This window comes from Oryzias latipes, chromosome 5 (assembly GCF_002234675.1).
Source record: "Oryzias latipes chromosome 5, ASM223467v1".
Lineage (NCBI taxonomy): Eukaryota > Metazoa > Chordata > Actinopteri > Beloniformes > Adrianichthyidae > Oryzias > Oryzias latipes.
In genome coordinates, this window is record NC_019863.2 from 2307920 (window position 1) to 2326068 (window position 18149).

General features: G+C 43.0%; 2 protein-coding genes across 9 annotated transcripts; both read right to left on the bottom strand.

Annotated features, from left to right (window-relative positions):
* Window positions 1–75: 75 nt before the first annotated feature.
* Window positions 76–9068, bottom strand: LOC101166216 (cyclin-dependent kinase inhibitor 1-like). Of its 5 annotated transcripts, none has more exons than XM_023954656.1 (4): window positions 8523–9068; window positions 5303–5380; window positions 1912–2335; window positions 76–1459 (listed from the first exon to the last, which is right to left on the bottom strand). In XM_023954656.1, the coding sequence occupies exons 2-4, from the start codon at window positions 5309–5311 to the stop codon at window positions 1404–1406; spliced, it is 489 nt and encodes a 162-aa protein (XP_023810424.1). In that variant the 5' UTR covers window positions 5312–5380; window positions 8523–9068; the 3' UTR covers window positions 76–1403. The 5 variants fall into 5 exon arrangements, with proteins under 5 accessions (XP_023810424.1, XP_023810425.1, XP_023810427.1 ...); XM_023954657.1 differs by lacking the exon at window positions 8523–9068 and adding an exon at window positions 5529–6928; XM_023954659.1 differs by lacking the exon at window positions 5303–5380 and having other exon boundaries at window positions 8523–9066.
* Window positions 9069–12947: 3879 nt separating this feature from the next.
* Window positions 12948–17482, bottom strand: LOC101168533 (serine/arginine-rich splicing factor 3). Of its 4 annotated transcripts, XR_908733.3 has the most exons (7): window positions 17251–17482; window positions 16373–16583; window positions 16095–16238; window positions 15180–15622; window positions 13850–13888; window positions 13607–13693; window positions 12948–13515 (listed from the first exon to the last, which is right to left on the bottom strand). XR_908733.3 is itself a non-coding variant. In XM_004068461.4 (6 exons), the coding sequence occupies exons 1-6, from the start codon at window positions 17438–17440 to the stop codon at window positions 13488–13490; spliced, it is 693 nt and encodes a 230-aa protein (XP_004068509.2). In that variant the 5' UTR covers window positions 17441–17472; the 3' UTR covers window positions 12948–13487. The 4 variants fall into 4 exon arrangements, 2 of the variants coding, with proteins under 2 accessions (XP_004068509.2, XP_011472923.1); XR_002290155.2 differs by having other exon boundaries at window positions 13850–15622; XM_004068461.4 differs by lacking the exon at window positions 15180–15622 and having other exon boundaries at window positions 17257–17472.
* Window positions 17483–18149: the final 667 nt, after the last annotated feature.

Genomic DNA, 18149 nt, shown 5'->3' on the forward strand with positions numbered 1-18149 from the left:
TAGAAAAACACAGATAAAACTCCTTCAGCGCTTCATCACCTCTTCCTCTCCTTGGATTGAGTTAGGATCCAGAAAAACCATCAGCCTTTTATTTCAGATTTATCACGGATCCACACAAACACGATGAATAACACAATAAATAAGAGTCGACTCCTGAGGAGCTGAAAAGTGATCGCATGACCAGAAGCATCAGCAGAAGTGCATTGGGGCAGGTTTGCTCTTTTCGAAGCCGTCAGTTCATACATGATTAAAGTGACCTTACATGACTCTCATCCAGATTAGGCGGAGCAGCAGGATTTGCTGGACAGATATGTCGTTTACAAGCGGAGAGCAGTAGTTCCATCCATGACACCTTTGCTCCTGATGGAAAAACCTTCCTCACGAATACATTTGGACCTGAAAATACTGTTCCTGATCGTCCTTTACGCACCTTAAAATACCTACAAGTACAACTTCTGTGCAATACTGCAATGTTTTTAGATTTATACTACTCAAATACATCTGATATATGCTGAATATATATCTATAACCCTTGTGCTATCTAGTAGGGTCCAGATGACCCCACTCCCAACGTTAACATGCCTTGGGAGCACGTTAACGTTGGGAGTGGGGTCATCTGGACCCTACTAGACATATTGGCTTGTACAGCTCACCGTCTTGTGGGGTCCAGGTGACCCCAGTTGGAAGTGGGGTCATCTGGACCCCACAAGACAGTGAGCTGAACCTTTTTTTTCAATGTTTACATGAAATCCTCTCCACCTTTATCTACATTTCTCATGGTAGGGATAACACGTCAATGTAAGGGTGGGGTCATTTTGACCCAACAACATAGCACAAGGGGTTAATGCTCCAAAGAGATAAATTGCTACACACTGAACATTCATAATCCAGAGCCATTCACACGTCAGGACAGAGCAGCAGATGAATTTGACGAATAAGAGACAGGACATGAAGGGAAATGCAGGTTTGTGGTTCGTGATGGAAGCAGAGCGTCTCTAGACTTGGAGACGTTGAATCTCTTTTTCCCAATAGTTCATATAAAACTCTTCACTTCAGCATAAAAAAAGGGGGGACATTGTGATTTTAACACATGCTGTACATCTTCCTCCTCTCCTGTGGGTGGGAGCCGAGATGTGGAATGTACAGCGGCGAAAATGTCTGTCATCACTTTGGCAACCGCTTGATCCAAATGAGGATAAATCCACTGATTCCGTGGATTACCGTTAATCTTCTCTGCTCAAATGTCCCCTTCTTAGCCCAGGGAAAGGCACCGATCCCCCCCCACATACAGTAGCCTAATTAACTGAGCAGTGAAATGTAGCTGAACCCCTCCCGAGTTCACAGGTACGGACTCCTGCGGAGGGCGTGGCTTCTGAGTGGGGCGTGGCGTGTGCGCTCCTCCGTCACTCGCCCGATTTCCGCGGCATCCAGACCATTCGTCGTTTAGCTTGGTAGAAATCTGCAGGGATGAAAGCGACACTGAGCTCAGGGGGAATCGGTGCAACGACACAGACGCAGCTGAACGTTCCACTCCCATCATATTTTGAGAAAAGCCTTCCCTGTCGTCTTTTGATTACGATTATGCCTTTTTTAGCCAAAATGAAATAATCTTGTCGTCACCTCTGAGATGTGGGCGGGGCATTAGCTCAGAGTAACCCCGCCCCTACCTCCCATTATCCATCTATTTGTACCCTCTCTAGCTGGCTTACAGCCCCTCACATTACTCTTCTAGCTCAGACGAGGGACTAAAAAAGTTTTTTGGACCTATTTGTCTGTAAATGAATGCAGATACTCTCTTTTTCTAACATTTTTTATCTGCTTTGAACAATTAAATACTAAGCTTTTCTTTATAAATGTCCTCCATCGTCAATAAAGCGTCATAAGAACACGATTCAAAACAAATGAAAGCACCTGTGATGTTTGTCTGTTTCCTCTTCATCCCGGCCTTCTCCTCCTTCTCTGGTGTTTTCTCCACGTTGAAGATGTTCTCTGTCAGTGGGATGTTCTCCTTCTCCCTCTGCGGCAGCTCAGATCTTCGTCTCTTGGGGGGGGTCCTGGTCTCCGCCGTCTTCTGGACCCGTCCAGCATCCTGACAGCGGTACAGCAGCGGCACTCCGGCCCCCGGGACGCTCTCCCACAGGAAGTGGCTGCCCTCCAGGGGCTTGTCGGAGCGGAAGTCGAAGCCCCAGCGAAGGGACGCTTCGTCCAGGTCTTTCCGCAGGGCGGCCTGGTACTCCAGCTGAAGCTGCTCCCGGTCCACCGGGCCAAACAGGTTTCGCCTCGCGGGCCTCCTGGGAGCGGCGGGAATCCGCTTTGGAGCAGCCATGGTTCTGCACTGTTTGAACACAGAACACTCCTGGTTAGATCTCAGATGTCATATGATGATGAGATGGATCATGTAAAGCAGTAAAAGAGTCAAAGAAAAACCCAAAGTGTAAAAAGTTCCGAGCTCACCATGACTGTTCACTCTACAGACCATCAGAGAAAAGCAGAGCTGTGCCTCTCCTCTCCTCCCTCCCTCTTAGGAGAGGCTGAATCATCGGTACATGCCTGGACATAATCTGACAGGCCGACAACACAGAGCCGCCACTAGGGGGCAGAGTGGCAATGACAGATCCACCACCAGAGGTGTCCTTCCACCTCAGTCTGCATGACAGACCGCATCACCCTGAACAGGACATTTTCCTTTTTAGGAAAAAAGGAAGTCCATCCCAGGCCAGGCTGGTTATCCAGGAGGACAAAATAGTCCACAGTAAAGCTTGTTGTTTTTTTTTTAAAGAGAGCAGAAAATGAGGATAGACAGCAAACAAACCCCCAGCAGCTTGTTAGATATGATTTTATTATAATACATAAATTAAAAATGGTTGTTCCTGTTTTTTTTTTGTTTTAAAAAACACTTTAGAAAACAATTTATACCAAAAATATGAATATTTTCCTTTATCTGGTTTAAAACTATTTCCAGTTCTTTAGTGATAATGTTTAAATTAATATTTAGGTTTCTCCACATTATAATCCCGCTGTTCTTAAAGCTCAGACTGATGGATATTGACATTAAATATCTTATTTTTGAATGTTTTGATTCTTCCATTGAGGCTGGAACGGTGATCTAGCAGAGTAACCCAGACTTTTCATGACGTCATAGACCGACATAAAGCTTCTGTTGTCTCTTCGGGGCGGGGTCACTGGGGGCGCGGCCGACTCCCATCGGGGCGGGCGTTCAGGCCATGGCGGGAGAGTATGAATCCGGGTTTGGACCAGCCCCGTTCGGTTACTACGAGGCTCCACGTGAACCTGGAGCACGTGTCCCCCATTCAAACGGGGCTGTCACCGCCGTACTCACGCGGAGGACGCGCGCGCGCATCAAAACACCCTAGATAGGACTTCTGGAAAACTTTTTTTTGATTTAATAAGTTACCAGGAAACTTTTTTAATTCATATAACCAGAATGTTGGATCAACGACGCTGAAGTTAGCATCCGATTCACAGCTTCCGATTCGCGAGTGCACTAAAGGAGCATTCCACTGTTTTTTTTGCACTAAGATCTCCTTAGATGGGGTCCGGTTCAAAAACTGCTGGACCTAGACTGCTCAAACCTGGATTAAATTATGATTTAGATACTGAAGAATACATTAAACACAGTTTCTGATTTGTGAAACCTTCCTCTGATTTGTGAAAATGTGAAATAGGTTGATTTTTATCGTATTTTACGCACTGAGTCCACCTTAGACCGGGTCCTGTTCAAAAACCACTGGACCTGGACTGCTCAAACCTGGATTAAATTATAATTTTGACACTAAAGAACACATTAAACACAGTTTCTGATTTGTGAAACCTTCCTCTGATTTGTGAAAATGTGAAATAGGTTGATTTTTAGCGCATTTTACGTACTGAGTCCACCTTAGACCAGGTCCTGTTCAAAAACCACTGGACCTGGACTGCTCAAACCTGGATTATATTATGCATTAGATAATAAAAGAACACAATAAACACAGTTTCTGATTTGTGAAACCTTCCTCTGATTTGTGAAAATGTGAAATAGGTTGATTTTTAGCGCATTTTACGCACTGAGTCCATTTCAGACCAGGTCCTGTGCAAAAACTGCTGGAACTGGACTGCTCAAACCTGGATTATATTATGCATTAGATAATAAAGAACACAATAAACACAGTTTCTGATTTGTGAAACCTTCCTCTGATTTGTGAAAATGTGAAATAGGTTGATTTTTAGCGCATTTTACGCACCGAGTCCATTTCAGACCAGGTCCTGTGCAAAAACTGCTGGAACTGGACTGCTCAAACCTGGATTAAATTATGCATTAGATAGTAAAGAACACATTATACACAGTTTCTGATTTGTGAAACCTTCCTCTGATTTGTGAAAATGTAAAATAGGATGATTTTGACCGCAATTTGCGCATTGAGTCCACATTAGACCAGGTCCTGTTCAAAAACCGCCGGACCTAGACTGCTCAAACCTGCATTAAATAAGGATTTAGATACTGAAGAATATATTATACACCGTATTTGATTTTATGCAATTCAAAGGTAATGGGGACAAGGGAAGGACAACCTGAAGCAAAACACCAAAACAGGAATTTTAAAGTAAATTAGGAAACAAACCAAGAAATGTTGAACAAAAAAAACTAAAATTTAAGTCAGGGGCTCATGCTAACCCTGACCATAACTATGTGTCCAATCTGACATCTGTTTCCCAGTTTCTTTTGTATGTTGATGTCTGAGATTTTTATATCGCCTCTTCCAGCCTTCTTGGATTCCTGTAGTCCATCATAAAAGTGCCAGCTTTTGTCTGTTCCCAGTCGGTGGAATGCAACAAAATGACTTTGCGCACTCAGGTGATATGTTATGGCCACCGGCTCGTACCTGTGTAAACAAATACAATAGTACAATCCAGTATAAAAAAATAAAAATAGAAAAAATGTCAGTGATTTAATGATTTATTTTTTCCCTCAAAAATTCAATCGTAGCAAAAAAAACACATGATGCTAATTAAATTTAACCCAATGCTATAAATTTCTACATTAGTTCTGCAATTTACGCCTTACTTTTCACCAAGAAGTTCGATCTGATGTGGCAACGCTGTTGGATGCTGGTTCTTAGTCAAAGCGTTTTTGTGAAAGATTGATACCAGTACAAGACATGGCAACCCGTGCACAAAGGTACCTCTTGATGTTCTGTTTTTGTTCTGTGCATGGCCCTGCACCTCTGAAAATTTTAAAAAGTTAGAAAGTCCACAATTTGTTTCAAATATTTTGAAACATATATATATGCTACTTCATACATACCTTTTGCATGGAAGTAGTACGATAATGTCATTGGACCACTTGTCAACGTCAGCCTGCAACTTAGTGAGGTCTTCACACCTTGCAACAAAATTTAAAATAAATAAATAACTTGTATGGGTACATGTTACATAAACTATTGTTTCTCTTACAATAACAGTAAAAACAAGCAAACAGTTTGTTAAATAAGTGTATGTAAAAGTTGTATCAATAATTACAATGTACTTACACAATATCTATTGAGTTGTATCTTCTTTTTGCAGTTGGACAGGCTGGATTAAGACATGTTTGTACAACTTCTGTACTGTTAAGGAATTCAAGTCTACATGTGACCATGTCCTCCTCTGCCCCAAAAGCATCCCAGGTTGATCCTGTGAATCTTCCTAACTCATTGAGCCACAATGCTTTTCCCTGTGCCCACTCCTCATTCTCAAAAAGGTTGAAGATATGGAGTAAAGTTGATATCCATCTATCACACTCTGATAGTTTTTGTAGCTCATTTTGTATCCCTGGCTTGTTTTTAATTGCCAGATAAATTGTGTAAAGGAGGTTGTCAGCTGAAAAAGTGTTTGTCAATAAGCGGTTACATGGGCAGAATATCTTGATCGGATCAATGGTCGGGTTAAAATTCACCCGTGCACATGGGCACAGAAAACCTTTTTCCGATTAGAACAAACGTTCCCATGGCTCACGCTTTCGTTCGGAATGAATAATCTGGGCATGCGCACTGTGCAGTAGTGTAAAATCACCCGGATGCGGAACTAGATCCCGTTGTAAACAAACCGCTGCCACAGAGAGACAGCATGTGCTGCAGCTCCGTAATACGAGACGACCTTTCAAACGTGCTTTTATTAATGTCATGAATATTATGAAGCGCCTGTTCGCTCATCGTTATATTTAATCTGTGTGGTCAGTGCTGTTTTGTGAATGAAACAGCTGGAAGAAGGCTGAGGACAGGCTAACACGGGCTAACAACGTTAGCCTTGATGGACACGAGAATCCAGGACCGTGCGACAAACGCAGCAATCTGCATATTAGCGCACATAAATGTCTGGAAATAACAGCAGCCTTTATTTTGTCGGGACACAACTGGAAACACAAATCCACGTGAAACCCCGCGACATTTATTTCTGCTCTGATTTCTGCTCTGAAAAGTTCACACAGACCGCCCCAACCAAAGCCACTCTGAGCTAGCGGCCGGAGCTCAGTCTGTTCGAACACCGTTCCTCCTGAGTCCTGCAGCCGCTAACCCAGAGCGGCGGCGCGGCTCGCAGTCTGGATTCTCCCACACATAAAAAAACGCACACGTAACAAAGCATCCTCCCCCCTCGGACACAAAATTATTAATCCAGCTCCTCTGTTCACTCGGGTGCCAGTGGACCGAGTGAGCGTCGGGGGGTACGAAGCGCCCCTTCCCCGCATTCCCTTCGTAAGGGGTGTAAGAGAGGGGAGAGCCAGCGGGGCGAGAGCGGAGCGGCGCTTTTCACGGGGCGTCCGCAGAGCTGGACGGTCCTGTATGAGCTTTCTCACAGCCAAACACCGTCTATGCGTGACGTAAACCAGAGCAGTAGTGACACACGATCGGAATGACCGTTTACATGCTCCACGATCGGATAAACGATCGGTATAACCCACCTATCTCAATCGGAAAGAAATTCTGATCCGAATGAGTCTGATCGGGGCAGAGTATTCCGAACGGGGCGTTTACATGACACATTTTCTTTCCGATCAGACGTTCATTCCGATTACTTTTGCCCATGTAAACGCGGCTATTGTAATGGTTTTTTGTTCAATAACTGCCTTTCCTCCCCACTGGGGACACGATCGCTTTTTTTTTTTTTTAATTCAGGGTCGGGCAATGTGTTCTTTAGTATCTAAATCCTAATTTAATCCAGGTTTGAGCAGTCCAGGTCCAGCGGTTTTTGAACAGGACCTGGCCTAAGGTGGACTCAGTGCGTAAAATGCGCTAAAAATCAACCTATTTCACATTTTCACAAATCAGAGGAAGGTTTCACAAATCAGAAACTGTGTTTAATGTGTTCTTCAGTATCTAAATTCTAATTTAATGCAGGTTTGAGCAGTCTAGGTCCGGCGGTTTTTGAACAGGACCCGGTTTAAGGTGGACTCAGTGCGTAAAATGCGCTAAAAATCAACCTATTTCACATTTTCACAAATCAGAGGAAGGTTTCACAAATCAGAAACTGTGTATAATGTGTTCTTTAGTGTCAAAATTATAATTTAATCCAGGTTTGAGCAGTCCAGGTCCAGTGGTTTTTGAACAGGACCTGGTCTAAGGTGGACTCAGTGCGTAAAATGCGCTAAAAATCAACCTATTTCACATTTTCACAAATCAGAGGAAGGTTTCACAAATCAGAAACTGTGTTTATTGTGTTCTTTATTATCTAATGCATAATTTAATCCAGGTTTGAGCAGTCCAGGTCCAGTGGTTTTTGAACAGGACCTGGTCTAAGGTGGACTCAGTGCGTAAAATGCGCTAAAAATCAACCTATTTCACATTTTCACAAATCAGAGGAAGGTTTCACATATCAGAAACTGTGTTTATTGTGTTCTTTAGTATCTAAATCCTAATTTAATGCAGGTTTGAGCAGTCCAGGTCCAGTGGTTTTTGAACAGGACCTGGTCTGAAATGGACTCAGTGCGTAAAATGCGCTAAAAATCAACCTATTTCACATTTTCACAAATCAGAGGAAGGTTTCACAAATCAGAAACTGTGTTTATTGTGTTCTTTATTATCTAATGCATAATATAATCCAGGTTTGAGCAGTCCAGGTCCAGTGGTTTTTGAACAGGACCTGGTCTGAAATGGACTCAGTGCGTAAAATGCGCTAAAAATCAACCTATTTCACATTTTCACAAATCAGAGGAAGGTTTCACAAATCAGAAACAGTGTTTAATGTATTCTTCAGTATCTAAATCATAATTTAATCCAGGTTTGAGCAGTCTAGGTCCAGCAGTTTTTGAACCGGACCCCATCTAAGGAGATCTTAGTGCAAAAAAAACAGTGGAATGCTCCTTTAGTGCACTCGCGAATCCGAAGCTGTGAATCGGAAGCTAACTTCAGCGTCGTGTTGGATCATAGATCTAAAAGTGATTCGGACGTCATTTAAAAAAAACTATGTTTGGACAAAGCCCCTTCACAGAAAAACATCTGAACTTTTAAAGCGTATTGTTTGTCACCTTTTCTTTCAGTCATGTTACTCACATTCAAGAAAGTCCAAGGAAAGTCCTGGAATGCGTTTTTCCCCGTGAATCTCTCCGCCTCCCAGTCCTCCTCCTGCAGTTTTACACCAGCTGTGATGGAGCCAGGAGCTGCTGCGCCTCCGGGAGCAGAAACACACTAAAGCGGAGCCTCCGTGATGACTTCTCCCACTGTTTTGCAGACATCCACTCGGGCCAAACTTTATGAACTCCGGTGGGCGGAGACCCTGCGCTCCCGTGCGGGGGCGGAGTCAGCGGGCTCACGCACGTGGACCTGTTCCCGTAAAACCCACGAGGACACGTGAAGCTCTGGCTCTGGATGGGAGGAAATTCCAGCTCAGGCGCCTCCATCCCGCTTCTCACCCACTCCCACTGCGCATGCGCGAGGCCAGCAGCCGACGAGGAAGCGGTATCCCGGATACAGGAAACAAACAAACAAACGACGCAAAAGGCTGCAGGAAACCTCCACGCGCGGAGACAAAAAAAAAAGTAAATTATAGAAATGATCAAATAAGATCAAACCAAACCCACTGAGCCTCATACGTGTCAAACGTCCATTTGTTCTCATTCATGTTTATTCTGTTCAAGCCTGCATCTAAGGGGGCAAATGGCATCCATCATCCCTTATGTTTAACTGAAAAACTGTGGAGGGAGTGGCATGGTGTGGTGTTTTCTCAGTGGAGCCCAGGTTGGCAAAACTAGTCTAAATAAATCAGGCATTTTCACGTTAAACCTCTGTAACTTTAACATGAGATTGTTGCTGTTTATGGCAGAATTTATGATTGTTTTATTGAAAATTCTTTTTTAAAAATTTTGCTATGATAATTAAAACTCAAATAAAAGTTGTGATAGGTTGGTGAAAATTTTCTTTATACTAGGCCATAAGTTTTCCTAGTTAGTTTTGACATTTGATTGATGTAGTTTTTTATCGTTTACATTTTTTTTACAACTACATTTTTATTTAGTCACAGATTGTTTCACCTAAAGAACAATGGAAGCTTTTTTTTTTAAATGTTACATTGCTGCTCATAATAACACACCCTGATATTCTGACCTTTATGAGATGCTAAACACAGTCAATGTAATTTTTCAGATTCCTGCCTTACCTGCTGCTGATTCACCTGGAATAGGTATGCTGGTCTAACAGAACGCTGCAAGGGCGGGGCTACGTGTAAAACAACTAGTCGTTTGACACCATTACACAATGAGCAATAGAATTACAAAATCCTAACGGGGTCAAAACACAGTGAAAGTGGAAAGTAGCTTATTAAATCCAACCAATGAATAAAGTGCAAAACAATTAAACTAGACACAGCAGAGTCATGCTAAACTGTGTAGATGCTGTGATGATATTTTTAGTAACCTAATGTCAATCATGTGAGCCATAAACAGTTTAAATGGTTGCAACCTAATGGATTTGTTTAATGAAAGGTCACAAAACAGTGCCAAAAATATGACTTGATTTTGATTATATTTTATATTTCGACTCTTTTATAAATGTTTTTAAAAAAGATGAATAAAAAAACAAACCTATTGAGACAAGAAAGCCTCACGGAAGTAAGAATGTGAAACTCGTTTGTGTTCTGATTGATTGAATGGAGACATTTATGGCATCCATGATCCGTTCTGTCTGACAGAAAAACCTCAGGGGGGAGTGTCATGATGTGGTGTGGCCTCAGCTCAGGGGGCTGGAGGCTAAAGATGTGAGCTTTCAGGATTTTTTAGGCTAAACTTATGTAACCTCAAATGGAGATTGTGTCTGTTTATGTGTGTTTGTGTCTGATTTCAAAATTACTCTTCCAACGAGATATAATTATGCCAAACTGTGTGAATGTGATAATAATGTCTGTGATCCATGTGAACAGTTTCATTAGATGGTGATGTATCGTTACATTTCTATTAAAATGAATGGTTGCATCTTCTGTAAAAAATAAAATTAAGATTTATATTTCCATTCTGTAGCTCTGGACTCAACAGTTATGTCACAACACAGATGTCTGAAACGGAGGAACTTCAAAACACAAAGTACTGAAGTTTTTTCCACACCCACTCTTGTTCTTAAAGCATGTTCTCCCTTTTTCAGTCATGAGTCACAGTCAAACTTGTCAACCTGTCAAATGTTTTAGACCGGTTCCTAAAGGTTTAGAGGGATATGGTTCACAAAGGCCAAACTGGTTTGAGGCTCCAGTTCTGCATGTACTATGGAACCTTCTAGTAATAGCAGATTGGTTAATTATTTACCTCTTTACCGTGCTTTTGTCCCCTTTTGTAACTTCTGTGGTTGCATAACATCAGCATCATCATAAAGAACCACGAGCAAGACTCAACGTGTTTATCTATACATAGAGGCTAGAATAACTAGAACTAATAAGACTAGAGAATAGGAAAAAAATGTGAACGTTTTATGATAAAATTGAGATTTTTACTCATCCTTACAAAATCTTTCCTTAAAGATTTGATATGACTATAGGGAGGCCAGAATTCCTGCTTTAACCCTTGTGCTATCTTGTGGGGTCCAGATGACCCCACTAGACAGTGCTCTGAAGCTTTTTCTTCAATGATTTGTGATCTTCACTGGTGTCTATGGATTACATGAAATCTTTCCACCTTTATCCACCTTTGTCATGGTAGGGAGAACACGTCAATGCAAGGGAGGGGGGGGTCATCTAGACCCCACAACATAGCCCAAGGGCTAAAATGGGACCAAAACGTGGAGAAAGTGAATGCCTACAGCATTCCAGCATGTTTACGTTAAACATGTTGAACATGTATTGTTCTACATTTACAAAGGATTTATCACTTCTAGTTTTATTGAATGACACAAGGCTTAGCAATGAGTCAACTGAAAGACTTTGTTGTCATTTTATCTGTTTATAATTGAAAAAAAGATTTTTTTGTTGCTGTTTTATAATACACAAATCATATGTTGTTTCCCTTTCGGCTTTTCCCATCAGGGGTCGCCACAGCGACCGAGTCGCATGGTAAACTTGGCAATGTTTTACGCCGGATGCCCTTCCTGACGCAACCCTCTCAAAGCAACCAGGCTTGGGACCGGCACAGAAGTAGAGAAGGGAACAGGGAGCAGCCCGGAGTCGAACCCTGGTTTCCCAGACGGAAGGCGCCGCAAACCAGCACGAGCTAAACCGGCTCCTATAATACACAAATCATATATCAAACGGAAACAAAACCACGACCCAAAAACCGAGGCTGAAGCCGAATCGTAGGGACAGCTCATCGTTGTGATCCTATTAGGTCTGATTAAATAACACAGACGAGAAACGCCATACTAACGTGTGTTTTATTTAAAATCTTAAAACAATCGATTTACCCTCCTTACCAGGTCTTTATTCAATGTTTTATTTAAAAGATTTCAAATTTTCAAATAAACAGTGAATAGATAAATGAATGAAACTGGATTGATTGACTTCTAGACAAATATGAAGCAGGTTGAAACAGGTTCTTCCACATTTCCTCTGGATTATGAAGTAAAGCAGGTTATGTTTGTCACAAAGAGCCCAAATCTCTAAATCTGATATAACTCAACCAATTTCCCTCTCAACCGAAACATACAGATTCTTTACATGAAGGTCCACGCGGGATGAAGTGCCATTAAAGGTGGAATTGTTGATGGCATCAGAGCAGGGCAGCTCCTTAAGGTGGAGCTGCTGTGCTGACATTAGCCATCATGTCGTCTGCGGCTGCGCGGGGGCCGAGACTGTAGCCACGGGGATCAGGTTACATAACAGACTGTGGAAATTGATCACGTCTGGGTGGGACTCCCGCGAGCTGCTTCACTGATGAGACTCTGGTTTCCACTGCCACCGTGAGTCACGGCTGCCCTGCTGTCACGTGACCAGCAGGAGTGAAGGCACTGAAAGGCGCGGGAAACTTTGAGAACTCTGCGTCCCGCGCGCTGCCAGCTCACGTGGACCGTAGCGCGAACCGGTTCCTGCGTGTAATTTTAAGGTGGGAAAGCTTCTGCCTGAGAAAACGACCCCAAACTAATGCAAGTGAAACTAAAACCGTATCTGAAACAGCTCATCACTGTGGCTCATTTGTCATTTTTTAGTTACATAACAGCTTCACACAGGTAGACCAGCATGGAAGCAGGTTTTACTCAGGAAAAAAATACATTTTAAAACGTTTACATGCCCTTCTAGGTAGTCAGGCAATAAAATGTATTACAAATGTTTTTATGTTAAAGTTTTGGACTTTTACAAGACCAAACAGTGAGTTTTCTTTTACTCAATCTGGTATTTTATCAATACACCCCACCTAAATGGTTAATACTTGCAAATAAATGTAAAATAATAGTCTAATTGAATAAAAATGTATGCAATGTATAGCTGGCCACATTTTTGAGTCAGTGGAATTCAGCCGTATGGGAGCCCTGTTGTGGGGAAAAAAAGAGAGTGATCACAAAAACAGGTCATTTTTTAAATCAGTTTTTAATTGAGACCAGTTTACACAGTATTAAACAAAAGAATAACAATGTAAAACTTGAAAAGCAAAAATCAGACTTCCGTTTCAGTTTCTTTAAATCGGTTCCACAGTTTTTCCTTGCTGAACTGAGGGGCAACAAGACCACCGCTAAACATGTGAATGAAAGGACTACATTGAAAATAGATCGGCGTTGTGAGCGGAGCACTTCACATCTCTGGAGGTGCGTGTCAATCAAAAACAGAAGTTGGCGTTCGTACAGTGGAAACAAAGAAGAATGTGGGAGGGAGGGCGTCGTACATTCATGGACAGGAGAACAAAGACGGCAGGGATGGGTCAGAACAAACAAGCACCGTTGAGACGCTCAATGCACTCAAAACAACCCCATCTGTAAAAAGAAACATAATCTAAAATACTCGATTGCTATAAAAAAAAAAGAAAAACAAAAAGACTAAATGTCAAAGCTGAAGTCCATTGAACGAAAAGCTGGAGCCGGTCCAAACAGCTCCCTTAAAACCGGCGGTTTCTTCTATTTCCTGTCGTTTGACCTGGAGCGGCTGTGAACAGGAAGAACCACCAATGAGTTAAATCAAAGCATGTTTATCCTCAACACTTCAGGCTGAGATCAATCGAGGATGGCAGCAGTACCTCCTGGATCGAGAGAAGGACCGAGAGGGTTTGTGGTTCCTGTCCCTGGAGAGGGATCTTTCTCTCCTCCTGTCTTTGGAGAAAGACCTGAAAAAGGAGAAACCATCATGACGGTTTGCTTTTCTGTGACACAATCAAGAGCAAAGTGCACACGAGTTCGCCTGAAATTATTGTAGAATCACTGATGTCAGAGATAGAGAAATTCATGAGTGAGATAAAAGAATCGAGAGAATGCAGACATACCTGCTCCGGCTGCGGCTGAAGCTTCGCCTACGGGGAGATCTGCACAAGGAAAAGACAGCTGGTGAGCACAAAGACATTTGGTTCTTCAACGAAGCTCCACATCATATGACTTCTACCATAGACTACCTCAAACAGCCCTTTGTTGTCGCCAACAAAAACCAGAGATGAAAGCCTTTATTTCCAGGAGGGAAAAAAAAAATCCCCAAAGAAAATAGAGTCACTGACCATAAAGCCAAGCCCTCAGAGAAAGCAGAAGATCAGGAATCTCTGCTAACCTAGCCCACCACACTACTCAGGTCACATGACTACTCTAGTCAGAAAAAATGAATAGGGGTTAGTGTGTCCTAAGATGAAGCCCAACCCTGCATTCACACCAAACGCGATTCACGCCTCAAATTCGCAGCTGGATGCCCGTCCAGAATTGTGTTGATAAATTTGACGCCTCCGCCACGTATGGGGGAGGAGCTACTGTCCAAATTCTTTAGCCCGACGGCTACTGGGAAGCATTGACATTTCTTTTCCAATGCACAGAAGACACGGTTGACGTCAAAATTTACATGGAAAAGCTCCACAAAAGCATCGGTAATCACGTCTCATGACATCACTCAACCTCACTTGATACGGCGAGCTCGGCCGTCCACCGCAGGAGCTTCGTCTGAATGACTTGTCGTCCGAGGGGGAAAAATGAAAATAAAATTAGAGGAACTTATTATTGTGTGGGAACAAATAAAGACACAGCTCAGACGGAAAACTATCAGATTCTCCATTTCGGTTTTGGACACAGCCCTCAGATCACGTCATCACAGGCCTGAGGCAAGTCCCTGGGTGGTTAACGAATTCAACGCCAACGTTTAGACATTTGAAGTCTGGATGCACCGCCCGAGGCGCCGCTGCCGAACCTCAGATCGTGTCAGCACAAAACTGGACGCCTTCGACGTGTGAATCCCATTCGGTGTGAAGATAGCTTAAAAAATTACTGAAACAGGCTGCAAATTTTTCTTGTGCTAAAAAAAAAAGAAACAAATGTTGTAAACTGCTCTGTGTTTGACTAATCAACCCCCCCACTGACCCGTTTACCTGAAGCTAGCCTTTTTCCAGCTAACAGAGTTGTGACTGCTGTGACCTACGATGTGCCCAGATCCCCTAACATCAGCACCATCAAGCTCCTCTGACAGCAGGCTCCATCTATCTGATCACTCCCATTGAAACAAAGACTCACATGGTGGATGACAAAGCTAGAGTTTAAACAATAAAAGTCTCTTCAAACCAGCTGTCTCTTCACTTTCAAAACTGAAATCAGCAGTGTACTGAATGAAGCAGGGAAACTTACTAGTTTTTTTGGATTTCAACAAGCTAGATATGACGAAAGGAAGGCAGACTGCCGGCCGCGTAGGTAGAATTGGCGGAATAGGAGTGGACAGATGCTGCAAGGTGATTAGATGGCAGGCAGATGGGGGCTGGTTGTGGCTTTTTTCCTGCTTTAATTGGTAAGCTGACGGCTGCTGCTGGTGGGTTGTAGACATTTGGGAACATTTTACGCTGATTGGTCGGGAATGTGAAGTGGGTGGCTGCCCTTTGGTTTAAGGCTGAAGGAGCAGGAGGTTGAGAACGGCATGCTGAGGAACCAATGGGCTGGTGCAACCTGACGACTGGCCAAGCCTGGGTCATGTGACAGCACCAGCCAAGCTGATTGGGACACGACGGTCAGCAGTCGCGTGATGCTGAAAGAGGACTAGTTGACTGAGGGTGGTGAGAAGAGGCATGGTGGTGGTTCTGCAATGGGTTTCATTCTTATTAATATAGATGAAAAGTAAAAAAAAAATATAAAGACATTTGGCAGTTTTACCCCTCACACCGCCCGCCCCAAACTTTATACAAATTTACTTCTTTTTCCAAACTAAAAACTTTATTTATGACCTCTTGTCACTGTCAAACTCCTAAACAAAGATTTGGGTGTGCACACGAAACACACACAAAAGGACTCTGGCTGTTAAAAGCCAAAGTCCCATTCTACACAATGTACTTTTGACAAATATTTGAATATTTTGTGTGTTTTCCTTGTTGCACAAAGTAAGCGCAGACAGGTCAACAGTCACCAAAAAAGAAAGAAAGAAAAGATAAATTAACAACACAACAACCCAGACTGGAAACCCAAAAGCAGTTCTCAGGAAATGTACTGTAAAGTAAATCACATAAGAGGATATAAAGCTAAGAAATCCCTTCCATCAAAGAACCCCTGGGTTACCTTCTCCTGGGTGGCGGGCTGCTACGCCGCCTGTAGTCGTCCCGTTCCCGCGGCCGCCTGCTCCACGATGGAGGAGCGCCGCGACTGCGGCTGCGCTTCTCCCCGTTAGACAGCTCCACGCGCACCCGGCAGCCGCACAGTGTCCTGCGACAACATTCACGCCTGTCATTCATTTCATACCAAACGCTGATTTCTGTGGAATTGCTGGTGGCCAGACAAACCCGTTTGGGAGGATTTTGCGGGCCGTACCTACAAAAATCACACAGGGAGGGACGTACCTTCCATCCAGTTCTCGCACCGCATCCGTTGCATCTCTGGGATCTTCAAACTCTACGAAGGCGAAACCTGGGGGGTTCCTGGCCACCCAGACGCTACGAAGAGGTCCGTAGTAGCCAAAGGCGCGCTCCAACTCGGTTTTGTTCCCATTGTTGCCCAAATTTCCAACGTAGACCTTACAGTCCAGGGGACAGTCACGGTGCATGATGGAATCTGGAATAATCAAAACCACGGGGTTATAAACACAAGGATCAGCTAAAAATATAAGAAGATGATAGATTACATTTCTGGTTTCAAATCAAGCAATTCTACTGTAGTCGACTGATCGGTTTCGTGGATGAACCAGGACAGACCAAACTAACAGTACGGCCGGAGATCCGCCTCTGCTCTGCCACCGATGATAATGATGCTCCAAATACCTGTTTTTCAATGAGCCACAATAAACAAACGAAGATTTCGATAAATATAGTTACAAATGTTCTTACTTTGGTGGGCTGGGTCTAAATACGCATCGAGTTTCCACTACACGCGATCATCATTTAGAAAACTGATCCACATTTCTACCAAAGTTAGCATAAAATGCTAACTTTAGCCACACGATCGTGTAAAGTTAGCCATAACCGGTAGCTTTAAGCTCACACTTAGCAACTCTATTTCAGTTTTGTAGTTTGACTTTTTTTTTAAACACACAGACTTCACTAACGGAGAAAACGGGTGAATAAAAGCAGCTAAAATGGCTGTCGATACTCCGCGGCCTTCTCCTCCTGCGGCGGCGGCGGGTTCAACACACGACGTGATCAGACAATGGCGCACGCGGCTGCTTCCTTTAGCGCTAAAGCACGTGTCTACGGCGCTGAAGGTCCGTGAATGTCTGCACTACCTGTACCGGAGCCGAAGGAATTCACCGCTGAGAAGAACTCTTTTTCACGTGCACCCGTCTCGCCGATGCACTGCCTCCAGCCGACGGTGGAAAATGGCGTGACGGAGAATACGTTCGACTGTAAAAAGTGACCAGGATGCTGCACCGCGAGGGGCGGGGCTTCTCTGTGCGCGCTCGCGAGCGTCGACATCAAAAGCCAGTTCGGTGTTCCCCGGGACAACGCCGAGAAGATCACTTCAGCACATTTTAAACCGGTTTAGCCACAGCAGAGGCCTGTTTCACAGCAGCCAATTTACGCTGACTGTTCATTTCCGGGTTTGTTGGTTGTATCAAATTCTCCAAAAGATACATGGAGAAAAAATATTTGCAGCTGTTTTCATTTATACAAATAATTACAAATTGTTGATTTTTTTTAAAAATTTCCTTTTATACTTAAATAGTGGTTATACACAAGTCAAGTTTATTTGTAGAGAACATTTAAAAAAAAGACAATACAAAGGGCTTTACATAAAACATTAAAGGAAACATAAAAAGGTATTAAAGGAGTGATCAATAAGTAAAAAAAGATTAATAGAGCTGAATGTAAAGTAATGTGGATGTAAACTTTTGCATAAAACTAATCAAATGCAGCTGAGAACAGGTGGCAGTTAAAGACCAACAGCGATGAGAATTGTGTTGTTAGTGTTTTTAAATGTTCTTGTGGCATTTTTCTCATGTTGGAGGACATTTATGAAGAAAATTAGGCCTAAAACTGCATTTCTAAGTATTTCTTCATTCAAATCGTTGTGAACCAGGAGCAGATGAAAAAATGTCGCAATTCAGTACTTTAGTCTATAAATGGATCTTAAAGAAGTAAAAAAGAAAAAAAACAGTTTTTGAAGTTTTAGTCATAAACAACA

What these genes read in the sequence shown, in the direction of transcription:
- LOC101166216 (XM_023954656.1), bottom strand. An exon ending in GAAACAGACAAACATCACAG is followed by an intron (nt 1,460 to 1,911) that starts GTGCTTTCATTT and finishes TCATCCCTGCAG; the next exon opens with ATTTCTACCAAGCTAAACGA.
- LOC101168533 (XM_011474621.3), bottom strand. Translation starts at nt 17,440, where the DNA reads ATGTCGACGCTCGCGAGCGCGCACAGAGAAGCCCCGCCCCTCGCGGTG. An exon ending in TTCAGCCGCAGCCGGAGCAG is followed by an intron (nt 13,694 to 13,849) that starts GTATGTCTGCAT and finishes CTCCTTTTTCAG; the next exon opens with GTCTTTCTCCAAAGACAGGA. An exon ending in TCCTTCTCTCGATCCAGGAG is followed by an intron (nt 13,516 to 13,606) that starts GTACTGCTGCCA and finishes TCCTGTTCACAG; the next exon opens with CCGCTCCAGGTCAAACGACA.